Source organism: Delphinus delphis, chromosome 20, assembly GCF_949987515.2.
Source record: "Delphinus delphis chromosome 20, mDelDel1.2, whole genome shotgun sequence".
NCBI lineage: Eukaryota > Metazoa > Chordata > Mammalia > Artiodactyla > Delphinidae > Delphinus > Delphinus delphis.
In genome coordinates this window covers 1,211,529-1,225,430 of record NC_082702.1, presented here as the reverse complement: position 1 = coordinate 1,225,430, position 13,902 = coordinate 1,211,529, and the positions used below count along the sequence as shown (strand labels likewise).

The window sequence follows — 13,902 nt, the reverse complement described above, 5'->3', positions numbered from 1 at the left end:
CTAGTGAACTCTGGGAATCACGGCATGTGGTTCTTTTGCAGGATAACTGCTGAGCATTATGTGATATTTACTGTGAATAAGAAAAAAAATTTGTGTTGTTATCAGAAGCACTGAAGGCTGTCATAACTTCCTGGCTCCTCAGGGTGTTTTCTGAGCCCACAAAAAATCCTGATACCCAGTCCACAAATTAGGACCCTAAAACCCTGCAGTCTTTTCTAGGAGACCCTGGGCAACAATATATTTACCTTAGACCAAAACCAGAAAGATATATATATATATATCTATATATATCTAGTGTGTGTGTGTGTGTGTGTGTGTGTGTGTGTGTGGTACACGGGCCTCTCACCACTGTGGCCTCTCCCATTGTGGAGCACAGTCTCCAGAAGTGCAGGCTCAGCGGCCATGGCTCACGGGCCTAGCTGCTCCGTGGCATGTGGGATCCTCCCGGACAAGGGCACGAACCTGAGTCACCTGCATCGGCAGGCGGACTGTCAACCACTGCACCACCAGGGAAGCCCAAGAGCTATATTCTTAATCATACTGACATGTGAGGCACACAAAGCATGGGACCCCCCTCCCACCATGAGAGCTGTGCAGTCCTTAATGCTGGTAGAGCCCAGTTGTTTTCAGATCACCTCACACAGTGAATGGAACTCCAACACCAAAGGTGGCTTAAACATTAATGCCTTTATTATTGCAAAATGCAGAGCAATAGGAAGCTTGCAATTCCCAGCTTTGTGACTCAGAGGCTGGGAAAATCCAAAAGAAATGTCACCATAAACAAACATGTCCCTGAAAATGCAGTCCTTCCTGTCAAGTCACAAATAGAACTCAGACTGGGTCCACTGGGCCCAAACTGGATCGGGTCCAGGCCCTACTTTGGAAATGGGAAGGGAATGAGGATCCCACAAGAGCTAAGACTACTCATTACTTACCCCACAAACAGGAATGGGACAGAAGTCAACTTCCCTGAACATGTTGGGAGATAACTTTTGCACATTGTGTGAACCTGCTGGGTAACACAGGTGAAATGAATTCTGTCATACTGGCAGTGACATAAAGCTAGAAAGAGCCTGGCAGGAAATAAAGTATAACACAGCTCCTTAAGGATTCCTACATAACACTCCCCACTGCAGATTTTTGGATGTATGGGCTTTAATTCAGATGAATGGCTCCCTCACAACTTCTATCCTCCACTGTAATTACACTAGAAGGAAACTGCACATCCCAGCTATCTATGGCCCTTCACTAGTGTGAAGTCTCTCGTGTTGAATGAGGTTATATTTGCAGCTGAAAATTTTTTCCAACATTCACTGCACTCAGGACCTTTTTCCAGTGTGAACTCTCTGGTGCTGGATGAGGCTGGAACTTTGGCTAAAGGATTTTCCACAGTCCCCACACTCATACGGCCTTTCTCCTGTGTGGACTCTCAGGTGTTTAACGAGGTTAGATTTGCAGCTAAACGATTTCCCACATTCATTGCACTCAATAGGCCTTTCTCCAGTGTGAACTCTCCAGTGGTTCTTGAGGTTGGAACTATGGCTAAATGATTTTCCACAGTCCCCACACTCATAGGGCCTTTCTCCTGTGTGGACTTTCCGATGTGAACTAAAGCTGGAGCTTTGCTTAAAGGATTTCCCACATTTACTGCACTCATAAGGCCTTTCTCCAGTATGAAGTCTCCTGTGGTGAATGAGGCTGGAGCTTCGGCTAAAGGATTTCCCACATTCACCGCACTGATGAGGCCGTTCTCCAGTGTGAACTCTCCGGTGGTAAATGAGGCTAAAGTTTTGGCTAAAGGATTTCCCACATTCACTGCACTCATAAGGCCTTTCTCCAGTGTGAACTCTCTGATGTTGAATGAGGTTAGATCTTTGACTAAAAGACTTCCCACATTCCCTGCACTCATAAGGTTTTTCTCCTGTGTGAACTTTCCTATGGCTATTGAGGCTATAGCTCTGGCTAAAGGATTTCCCACATTCACTGCACTCATAAGGCCTTTCTCCAGTGTGAACTCTCTGATGTATAATGAAGCTGGAAAGGTAGGTAAAGAATTTTCCACATTCATGGCATTCGTAAGGCCTTTCTCCAGTGTGGACTTTCTGGTGCTGAATGAGGTTACATCTTCGGGTACAGGCTTTTCCACATTTGCTGCACTCGTAAAGCCCTTCTCTAGTGAGGACTCCTTGGTCCTCAACAAGTGTGTCTGTGCAGTTGAGGGCTTTTTTGCCTTCTCCCCAGTTCTGATGCTTTTTTCCACTGTGAAAGACAGCCTCACACTCATTACTGTTGTTTGGCTTCTCCTCAGTGTGAATGACCTGTTGATGGAAAAATCCCATGCTGGCTAAGAAGTCCTTCGCAATCTCCATACAGATAATGGATTTCCCTGACAAGTGGGTTGTGCAACTCTTTACATACAAGTCTTGGTCTGCAGAACTTCTGATGGGTATCTTTCCAATGTGCTGCCCCTGGTACTGCTGAAGGTTGGCAGTGAAATAAAATTGTTTCCCATACGTGTATGGTTTCTGCCCAAGATGCATTCCCTGGTGCTCAGGCAAGTGCAAAATATCTCTCAAGATTGGGCCCCACATCTCAAAGGGCTGGGCCTTCTGGGGAGATGAAATTGCTTTAAGAGTTCTGATCTGTGACACTCCTTCTACAGAAATGCTCTGTTCAGGAGATGTTTCCTTATCTTCCACTTCATGCCAACAGCCTGAAAAAGTGATGGTGAAGTACACGTTAACTATATTGAGAGGGGGCAAAACAATCACAAATGTAAATTGATGCATCAAAGAATCAGTCCATGAAACTGTTTTCAGGAAAAGAAAGTTGGGGTCAGCTTGAGGAAGCAGTTGCTCTGCCCCACTGGTTCCCTAAGTTCACAGGATGGTGTGGGCCTCCCCAGGCACAGGACATGAGTAAAGGGTGTGGCCCAGGGAGAAAGGCATGTCCTACAGCTCATTCTTCTGCTAATGGCTTTTAGCAGGATTGTATCTGCTGACAACTGGATGCTGTGCAGAAGTCCAGTCCAGTCCCAGAAAAATCTGACTGGAACAAAGGTAAAAAATGCTTAAGGATAATTAGACACTTGCACACTTTAGGACACTACAAAGTGGGAATGCACTAAGGAGGGAACAGTGTGAGGAATAAGTGAGGTAAGCAGTCCAGAGAGGTGGGGAGTAGCTCTCAGCTGGAGTCAGAATAAAAATGACTAGTAGAAATGACAAGTCAGCAAAGTGTTAAGAATGGAGAAGGGAAGGTAGAAGTGAGGTGTGGCCACTAGCAATGGCACCAAAACACAATTAAACAGGACAGGTTCTTTGTATGATTTTGACAAAGCCCTGAAGTGATGTCCTCTCTCAAATGCCATTCATCTGTGTCAGGCCTGCTCTGAGCCCATCTTGTTGAGAATGGAGTCATGTCCATCCTGTGAAGCAGAGGACATTTTCTGTAGCCTCATCTGAGGATCTGCATGAGACCAAGAGTACCCAATTCCTAAGGGAATGACAGGACAAGTCAGTAGCCAATACTGTCCCAGACAACTCAGCACACAATAGACCACCAGAAAGCTATTTAAATACTACAAAAAAGTTCCTAAGGACAGACAGAGGTAAGAGAGCAGAAAAGTAAGAACCAGCAATGTGTCTTCCCTTCTGGACAACTATACTGGTAGAATCAATCTGATGTAACCCCTCTGCAATGCTAAACTGCTTTAATTTTGATCACTTTCAGCTCTTAACATGGTAATGGTTTTCATTCTCCAACTCCCCTAACTCTGAGCCCTGGGGCAGGCACCATGTATGTGTTCCTGGAGAAGCTTCTAGGAGCCAGGTTGGGCAATAAGGCATCTGTCCTCCAAATATCAGAAATCTGTGCTCTTTTTGCTGCTTCTAATGATGGTAGTGCTACAGAGTTGGGCAGCCATTGTTGGAAACCACACTACCAATGTTGCAAAGGCCCTCCCCTCACTAGCTGAAGCAATTTCACAGGGGATTTAAAGGGCAGGCGTCTATTCCGTCCACCCCCCTCACATCATTTTTCTCTTAGTCTCATTTTGATAGGCAGAAATTCAAGGACTAAGGCACTCAAAATCAATCATATATGCAGGGGAATTTACAAAGTCACCATGCATATCTGGGTAAGAAAAAAATCTGAGTAGACCTTAACTTTATACCTCAGACTGATCTCCAGGTTGGAGACACCCTATAGCCATTAAACAAACAAACAGAAAGACAAACAAACAGATCCCAGCAAACCCTAGGAAGAGGGAGAACTGAATCTCAAGTTACCACAATGTAAGACACAAACACCCATTTTTCAACAACAAAAAAAAATCATGGGACATACAAACCAACAGTTTATCCCTCCACCCCCTTTCACCCTTGTTAAAATATCGTTGAAGCTAAAAGGGTATAAATTCAAATAATGTGTTATAATTTTAGCATGGTAAATGTAATTTCCATGGTAACTACAAAGAAAAAAATAGCTATAGAAAGTACACAAAGGAAACGACAAAAAGTGTAAACATTTTACTACCAAAACACAAGTGGAACACAAAAAACAGTAATGAGGAAACAAGGGACAAAAGAGACCAAAAGACATGTAGAAAACAAATAGCAAAATGACAGAAGTAATTCCCCCCTCATTAGTAATTATTCTAAATGTCAATGGAATAAAATTTCTAAGCAAAAGAGAAACTGGCAGAATGGATAAAAGAACATAATCCAACTATATGCTTTCTACAAGACACAACTTGCCAGGATGGTTCAACATAAAAAATTCAGGGGTTTCCCTGGTGTTCCAGTGGTTAAGAATCCACCTTCCAATGCAGGGGACATGGGTTCGATCCCTGGTCAGGGAACTAAGATCCTACATGTCGCGGGGCAACTAAAGCCCTTAAGCCACAACTACTGAGCCTGCACGCCACGACGAAGCATGCACCACAATGAAAGATCACATATGCTGCAAGGAAGATCCTGCGTGCTGCAACTAAGATCTGATGCAGCCAATAAATAAATAAATAAATATTTTTAAAACAGATACAAAATTCAGTGTAATATATCACATTAACAGAATGAGGAAAAAAATCATACCACCTCAATCAATGCACAAAAACCACATGACGAAATTTAATACCCTTTCATAATAAAATACTCAACAAACTATCAATAGAAGGAAACTAGCTTAACATAATAAAAGCAAAGGATTTAAAATCCATGACAAATATTGTACTCAACGGTAAAAGACTGAAAAGTATTCCTACAATATCAAAAACAAGAAAAGGACACCAGCTTCCACCACTACTATTCAACATAGTGCTGGAAATTCTAGACAGAGCATTAGGCAGGAAAGACAAAAGGCATCCATAGCTCATGAAATTTTAAAGATTCCACCACAAAACTGTTAGAATAAATGAATTCAGCAAAGGAAGAGCATACAAATTAAACAGTTGTGGGAATTCCCTAGTGGTCCAGTAGTTAGGACTCAGAGCTTTCACTGCCAAGGTCTGGGTTCACTCCCTGGTCCGGAACTAAGATCCTCCAAGCCAGGCAGTGTGGCAAAAAAAAAAAAAAAAAAGAATTAAACAGTTGTGTTTTTTTTTTTTCCTCCCAGCAACAGAGACATCAATGGTTTAATGGATGGGGGAGCTTACAAATCTGAAGCAAGGTCCTGACGTGACACCCCACCCTGTACAGCAGACAATGGGCAGGACATGACAACAGTCCTTGCTCCCGGGGGAACAGAAGATTACCAGTTATAGGGGAACTGGCATCAGGTGGGCTCATTAGTTACCAGGGAAACCAGTAGAGAGGCAAACCCCTCACCACCCCTTTGATAAGAATGATCACTAGCTGGGGCCTGGGGCAAGTGAGTAGGAAGGTCAGTCATGTGCATAGGGTATAGATGAAGCAGGCAATGGTCGGGCAGGGGATGTACAGAGAGCAAGAGAACAGCCATCTTGAGTGGCCTGACCATACACTCTACCCCTACACACACTGCACGACCCTTACAATCTTGGTCTACCCTCTTCTGCGATATCCCTGGGGTCAAGTATGTAGGGGGCACTGCAACCAGATACCACAAATACAATACAGACAGCAGCAGCCTCAGAGTATCAAGATACCTACTATGCTCAGAAGAGTCATTTGCCAGGATGTGGGCAAATTTTGGAGCCAAGATCTTACAAGGTCAATGGAAAGAGAGTCAATAGTAAGAGTGCCCTGTCCAGTTATAAGGAAGGTAAGGCCACCCCGGGTTTTCATAAACCCAGAGCTACCCCCATGGGGAGGTCCGGATTTTAAAGAAACATTCTGGTGACCTGGCCAATGGTCAGCAGTCGCACTACAGATCTGTCTCCCCATGCTAGGTTGAGTGCCATTAAGGTTGGACCCATTAGATCCTTCCAAACAAAAAAGAGTTAATCCCACTAGTTGGACTTATGTGTCCAGAAGCCAGCCTATTCCATTCCACACAGCATAGCCAAGGGAGGCTCATGGGCAGTCAGCTGTATAGTAACGTTTACCAACGGGGTCCTTCTTTTTTTTTCTTTTTTTTAATTTTTGGCTGTGCCATGAAGCATGCAAGATCTTAGTTCAACAGGGCTCCTTCTGATGTACTGGCATGCAGGACAAAAATATGGTGAGAGTCTTTCTCCCCCATTGTCAGTAGTCCCCAAATAGTCATAGTAGCCAGGTCAATTTTTCATGGAAGTCCAGAGAAGGTTGACAATCACATCTCGCTGGAGACCCAGCAATTAGACTCCACAGTGAGGCCAGTGTTGCTGCTCAGTCGTGGAATAGATTTCCTCCTTCAGGCTAGAGATGAAATTTAAGACATCTAACAGGCACAACACAGGGGAGATTATGACAATTAAGCAAAACACAAGCCAGTAACCACATTCTGAGATAACACACCTGCCTGTGGTTTTTCTCCTAGTCTGTAAAACAGTTCAAAAACTCAACTTTCAATAACACAAGAACGTGACTAAAATCATGTATACGATGGCCCCTTAGTTTCACCTTGGATGTCTGAACAAGTTACTCCATTTTGACTTTCAAACACATTCCCTTCCTCAATGGCCAAAGCAGATGTACAACCCATGTCTGAAAGATCACAAATAGGCTGCTCTGATCAGTAAAATTTAAGTTAAGCCAGAATGACTCCCCTATACCTCAACACATGGAGATTTTCCCCATCATTTCCCCTTCTGATTGCAAATCTCTCAGTAGAAAATATTGATGACTAAAATATCCGTCCCTCTAGGCTGGGGTGCTGGCTCCTACCCCAGGTTCAGATCATGTCCCTCAGTGCTAGGCCTCCTTTATATTTGCCTAGTTATACAAGGTGGGGAAAAACCAATCAGATCTCATGAACAGGCTCAGAGGAATGTTAATGGGCAAACACTTTATAGGCCATATACTTCTTTCTTTCTTTTTTTTAAATAAATTGATTTATTTATTTTTGGCTACATTGGGTCTTTGTTGCTGCACATGGGCTTTCTCTAGTTGCAGTGAGCAGGGGCTACTCTTCATTGTGGTGCGTGGGCTTCTCATTTGGTGGCTTCTCTTGTTACAGAGCACGGGCTCTAGGCACGTGGGCTTCAGTTGTTGTGGTGCACGTGTTTAGTTGTTGCGTGGCATGTGGGATCTTCCTGGTCCAGGGCTCGAACCCATGTCCGCTGCACTGGCAGGTGGATTCTTAACCACTGTGCCACCAGGGAAGCCCTAGACCATATATTTCTTATACCCAATTGTCACACAAGCATTGTACATGTGCTTTTAGTAGCAGACTTAAAGCAAGCAGTGTCACACTTAATGTGACACAGTCACACTGTCACACACTCTGTGGCAATTTCACTAGATAAGTTTCTTTCCATCCAGAACATCAGGGCAAAAGTATGGCTAACATAATAACTTTCATAAATACAAACCTCAATTAACAGAACTAGAATTTAATATCCACTAAAACATAGCCTTTTTTCTCCTTGAAATTACCCTCATCTCCACCAAACAGCCAAATCGAAACTAATCTGTTTGTAAAACAAGTGTGGTCAATTGACCACTTAGGCTCCTCCAAACTAGTTGTGGTGGAATTCCTCAGAAGGAGTGTCAGAATGAATTCCCAAAAGGCCTCTCAAGGCCAGGAAAGCCATGCCAAAGGCATGCCACCAGATTATGCCTTGGTGGATTTTTCTCTTCTAGAAGTTCCCAAAATATTGAGATTCCTGCACATGTCAGGAGTCAGCCTTTTCCATTCCCCTGATAAGGCTGTTCAGAACCCAAGAGTCCCCAATTTCTGGAGGCACCAGGCAGGGAGAAAAGAAAAATGTTTCAATTCTACACACAGGTGTAGTTTACCCAATTGCTGTAAGTCATAACTAACTTCAGGGGAAGGGCTTCCCTCCACACGTATGAAGCAAGGTCCTGGATCAACTACCCACCATGTGCGGCAGACGGCAAGCAGGACATGGCGGCAGTTTTCCACAGTTGTACTTCTACACACTAACAATGAACAATCTGAACAGGAAACTAAGAAAAAACTCCACTTATAAAACTATCTATCAAAAGAATAAAATACTTAGAAATAAACTTAACTAAGGAAGTAAGACTTGTACACTAAAAAATATAAAACACTGCTAAAAAAAAAATTAAAGACAGTAAGTGGAAAGACTTCTATGCTCATAAATTGGAAAACTTAATATTGTGAAGATGTCGATATGACCCCCAAGCCATCTACAGACTCAATGCAATCCCTATCAAAATTCTAATGATGTTTTCTGCAGTAATATAAAAATTCATCCTAAAATTCATATGCAATCTCAAATGACAACAAACAACCAAAACAATCTTGAAAAAGAAGAACAAAGTTGGAGGAGTCACAATTCTAAATTTCAAGTTATCAGTGTGAAGCTACAGTAATCAAAACAGTGTGATACTGGAATCAAGGCAGACATACAGACCAATGGCACAGTATAAAGAGCTCAGAAATAAACTCTCACATATATGGTTAAATGGTTTTCAAAAACGAGGTCAAGACCATTCGACAGGGAAGGACAGGCTTTTCAACACATGATGCTGGGAAAACTGAATACCACATGCATAAGAATGAAATTAGATGGACACCAGTACATAAATTAACTCAAAATGGATCAAAGATATAAACTTAAGAGCTACAAATATAAAATGCTTCAAAGAAAACAGAGGAAAACTTCATGACATTGCATTTGGCAGTGATTCCTTGGAAATGACATCAAAGGCACAAGGAACAAAAGGAAAACAAACTGGACTTCATCAAAATGAAAAACTTTGGTACATCAAACGATGCTAAGAAAATAGTAAAAAGGCAACTTACATAATGGGAGATAATATTTACAAGTCAAATATCTGATAAAAAAATTAATATCCAGAATATATAGAGAATTCCTAAAATTCAAAAACAAAAACATCAAGCAACTTGATTCAAAAGTTGGGAAAAGGGCTTCCCTCGTGGATCAGTGGTTGAGAGTCCACCTGCCGATGCAGGGGACACGGGTTCGTGCCCTGGTCCGGGAAGAACCCACATGCCGCAGAGCGGCTGCGCCCGTGAGCCATGGCCGCTGAGCCTGCGCGTCCGGAGCCTGTGCTCCGCAACGGGAGAGGCCACAACAGTGAGAGGCCCGCGTACCGCAAAAAAAAAAAAAAAAAAAAAATTGGGAAAAGACTTCAACAGACATTACTCCGACAAAGATATACAAAAGGGTAATAAGCACACAAAAAGATGCTCAACATCACCAGCTGTTAGGGAAATGCAAATTGAAACACTATGATACTGGGACTTCCCTGGTGGTGCAGTGGTTAAGAATTTGCCTGTCAATGCAGGGGACACGGATGTGATCCCTGATCCGGCAAGATCCCACAGGCTGCGAAGCAACTAAGCCTGTGCACCACAACTCTTGAGCTTGGGCTCTAGAGCCCGCGAGCCACAACTACTGAGCCCACATGCCACAACTACTGAAGCCCGTGCACCTAGAGCCCATGCTCTGCAACAAGAGAAGCCACTACAATGAGAAGCCCGCGTACCACAACGAAGAGTAGCCCCCACTCGCCACGACTACAGAAAGCCCGCGCCCAGTAACAAAGACAAAATGCAGCCAAAAATAAATAAATAAATAAAAGAACATGCCTGTTTAAAAAAAACAAAAACAAAACAAACAAAAAAACCCAACTATGCTACCACTTCATACCAATTAGGATGGTTATCACCCAAAAAAACAGAAGTGTTTGCAAGGATGGGAGAAATTGGAACCTTTGTGCAGCTGTAATTTTAATTCTATTAAAGACAGATTTAACATAAGATGAAGCAATTCCAATTTTCCGTATATACCCCAAAAAATTGAAACAGGGACACTAAATATCTGCACACCCATGTTCATAACAGCATTATACACAAGAGCCAAAATGTAGAAGCACTCAAGTGTCCCCCTATAGATTAATAGTAAACAAAATGTGCTACATTCATAAAATAGAATATTATTCAGCCTTAAAAAGAAAGGAAATTCTGACACATACTACAACACAGATGAACCTTTAAGATATTATGCTAAGTCAAAAAACCAGACCAAAAAAAAAAAAACTGCTGATGATTCTGCCAATATGTGACACTCAGAATAGTCAAACTCAGAGAAAGTAGAATGGTGGTTGTGAGTGGACGGGGGAAGTTACTGTTTAATGGGTACAGAGTTGAAGTTTACAAGATGAAAAACTTCTGTGGATGCATGATTGTGATGGTTGTACAATGAGAATTACTAAATGCCACTTAGAAGTGGTAAATATTTTGTTTTGCAAAATTGCCACAACTAAAATAAAGAAAAAAGAATCTTAGCAAAAGACCTCTCAAGAAAATTTGTGTAAGCAGTGACTATATAAGTGACTACACTTCCAGGCACAGTCAGGAACAAATAAATGTGAGGTACAGGAAGGGAGCAATACTAGGGTGCCATGGAACTAGACAGTCACCCAGCGAGAGAGAGGGCATGACAGGTGGGATCCATTAGGCTGACCTAAAGAACAGCGATACCTAATCCTTCCCTGTGAAGCTTCGGGGCAGGAGGTGCTGGAGTGATAAGGATGAGAAGTAGACATGCACTCAGCTCAACCTTTGAACCACAGCACATACCCAGGCAACTGGGAAAGGAAGCAGTACCCATGGTTTAGATGGAGACATACTTGACCCCGGAGAAAAGAGGAAGGCCAAGCCTTGCCCAGGGCATAGGGGCAGGTGTAAGAGCTTACCCAATGAAGATGTAAGTGCAAAATTCTCCAGCATCACATCGTGGTACAGGCATCTCTGAGCCTCATCAAGGAGAGCCCATTCCTCCCAGGAGAAATACAGGGCCACATCCTCAAAGGTCACACTTCCCTGCTAGGACAGAGACAGATGAAATCATCAACAACCTCACTCCTGAAGACCCACAATCTATCTCCTCACACATCTACCCCATGTCCATCCTCCTCCTAAGATCTCAGAGGAGATCCCAGATCCTGGTGCCATTGGTGTCTGCTGTCTTCTCATACTCCCAGCACTGTGTTCACTCTGCTGTCCACTCTGCAACCACATGGGGCCTGTTAAGACCTAGATGCGTACACCTCCCTCATCTGATCCAGACCTCCCACTGCCTGCAGAACAGATGCCTAACCTCACAGGCAGTCATTCCAAGTCTGACTCTTACTCCCCACACCCAGTTTGTTCTCACCAGAAAGGAAGGAGACCTGCAATTCCCTAAACCAGCTTAGCCTCACCTCCAAGCACTTCCCGTTTTAGTGATAAGCTTCTACATCTCTTTCCATTGGTGGCCTGAAATGGGAACCCCTCCATCAAACCCCTGGACTCAACTCAGGACCCTGAGCTAATGTTCTCTAAGGTCCCCACACACAAAGGTTGGGAAAATGGCACGTGACAAGTCTCATGACACCACAAATTTGGAGAAAATAGGGGTTGGGACCAGTGAGGGAGGACGAAACCGCCACTTACCTGATTAGGTTCCAAAAGCACTTCCGCAGCCATGGAAACCTGTGGGAAGAGGCAGGTCTTAGAGGGATGTGAGCATGGCATCCTACTAGGGGCTCAGGCCTTCCCTGCACCCCTGGGAGTCACCAGAGCCAGGTAATCTCGGACCGACCATCTAACCTCTGTATTGACTCTCAGCAGTTTTGTGTCCTTGGGGAAAAAACCCCAAACGCCCTCTGCCGCAATGTCCTCAGCAGCCCTACAATTTGTGCTTCCACTGAACAGACTCTGGGTATTTTTTCAAACTTAACTTAGATCATGTCCCTTTTACGCAAAAATTTCCATGGCTCCAAGAGCCCTAAGAAGGAAGGTACAACTCCTCAGCCTGTCACTGCAGGTGCGACTCTACCCACACTTTGTTCCCTGCAGAAGCAACACGGACCCCAGTTTTCCCCAATCCTCCCGGCTCAATCCGACCTCCCAGCCTTTGCACCTGCCGGTGCCTCCACCTGTGACCCTCTGCCACGCGCCATCACACCGTCTGTCAGAAACAGGGCCCCACACACGGCCACCTCACCGTCCTGGACACCGGGGCCTGGGCTGCGGGCACGAGAGCAGGCGCCCCGCACTCGGGGCTTTAGTGTCTGGTGGGGCGAGGGCGGTGAGGACCCGCAGAACGAGCGTTTACCTGAGGCGGGTCCCTCGGCGCCGCCGCCGCCACCTGAGCCACAAGCCGGGGCAGAGAGGGGACAGCCGAGCGTCCCGAACGGACCGGGCACCAACGTCTCCAGACCGGCCCCGCAAGCGGCGATGTGCCCGACTATAGAACCGCCTCTAGTCACTGGGGACAAAGCCTCTTCCCGCGCCTCCTCTGTCTGTCTCCCCAATACAGACTCTGCGCTCTGACCCCAAGGACTGCCAAAATGACCGCCACAAAATACAGGAAGTCTCGTCTTCGCCCAGTGCGCCCTCCCGGAAATGCCGAAAGTCTGGATGTTCATTGGGTGTTCTTCACTGCCGCTCAGCGCATAGCTTTCTGGGTAATGGAGTTCCCGCCGGCACACAGGCCCGCAGGAGCGGCGCCTTTGCTGGAATCTCCCAGGGAAAGGGTCAAGCAATGCCACGGGGCTGCTCAGAGCTGAAGGCCTTGTTCTTCTAGGTCGGAGAGAAGCTTCGCTTCCTTTCAAAGGGGCGAAGGCCAATTTCTGGGGAGCCCGAAGTGCATTTAGAAATCCTTCAATGCTATTGATCTCTGAAGTGTTTAGAAATTCGGATTCCATGCGAACATTGTCTGGTAGATGTTAACATTGTCTGGTAGATGCAAGTGATTATACATTATCCTATTGTCCTGTAAATGCACGCAGACTGAGGCATTAAAGTCATTTTTGTGAGCTTTAGTACGTTTTGTCTGGGAATTTAAAGAAAAGGAAAAAATCACCTGGGCCACAGTAGACAAGATAGAGGAGGCATATTGGACGGCTCTGACGAAGCCGGATGTGGTGGGATCCGGGCCTCTCCTTCCTGGTAGTCAACGATTAATGATTATGCCAACTCAGTGAGAAACACCATCTTATCCATAAAACATTAAATCATTTTATCTAAAAAACATAAATCTGTTTAACACATGCACATTCCTTTTTGTACTACACAGCTGACAGTTTCTCTTGTATGAAATATAACATTGGCTATTGTTTATTAAGGAGTACTACTCTCTGTACATTTATAAAATAGAAAGTTGTTGATAAACAAAATTTAACTGACTACATGTTAAAGATCTAAATGTGTGTATTGAATGATTTATGAATTTGGCAGCATCATATGTAGCAAGTAGAGAGGAGCTTCAAAGCTCCACGGAAAGGGAAAGATTTTTAAAGGCAACACAGGGAAGTCATAAACACAAAAAAGGATTATTTCACA

The 13,902-nt window shown here is 44.3% G+C and overlaps 1 protein-coding gene across 2 annotated transcripts; it reads right to left on the bottom strand.

Annotated features, from left to right (window-relative positions):
* Positions 1-674: 674 nt before the first annotated feature.
* On the bottom strand, positions 675-12,916 carry LOC132417269 (zinc finger protein 211-like). 2 transcript variants are annotated; one of them, XM_060000947.1, is made up of 4 exons: positions 12,674-12,916; positions 12,010-12,048; positions 11,271-11,400; positions 675-2,713 (listed from the first exon to the last, which is right to left on the bottom strand). In XM_060000947.1, exons 2-4 carry the CDS (start codon positions 12,040-12,042, stop codon positions 1,320-1,322), a joined length of 1,557 nt encoding a protein of 518 aa, XP_059856930.1. In that variant the 5' UTR covers positions 12,043-12,048; positions 12,674-12,916; the 3' UTR covers positions 675-1,319. The 2 variants fall into 2 exon arrangements, with proteins under 2 accessions (XP_059856930.1, XP_059856931.1); XM_060000948.1 differs by having other exon boundaries at positions 11,271-11,397.
* Between the last annotated feature and the right edge of the window lie 986 nt (positions 12,917-13,902).

Bases quoted from the DNA above. Each gene is read 5' to 3' on its own strand.
- LOC132417269 (XM_060000947.1), bottom strand. From the start codon at position 12,042: ATGGCTGCGGAAGTGCTTTTGGAACCTAATCAG. The intron at 11,401-12,009 runs GTAAGTGGCGGT...TCTCTGTCCTAG, and splicing joins TGCTTTTGGAACCTAATCAG to CAGGGAAGTGTGACCTTTGA. The intron at 2,714-11,270 runs GTAAGCTCTTAC...TCACTTTTTCAG, and splicing joins TGCACTTACATCTTCATTGG to GCTGTTGGCATGAAGTGGAA.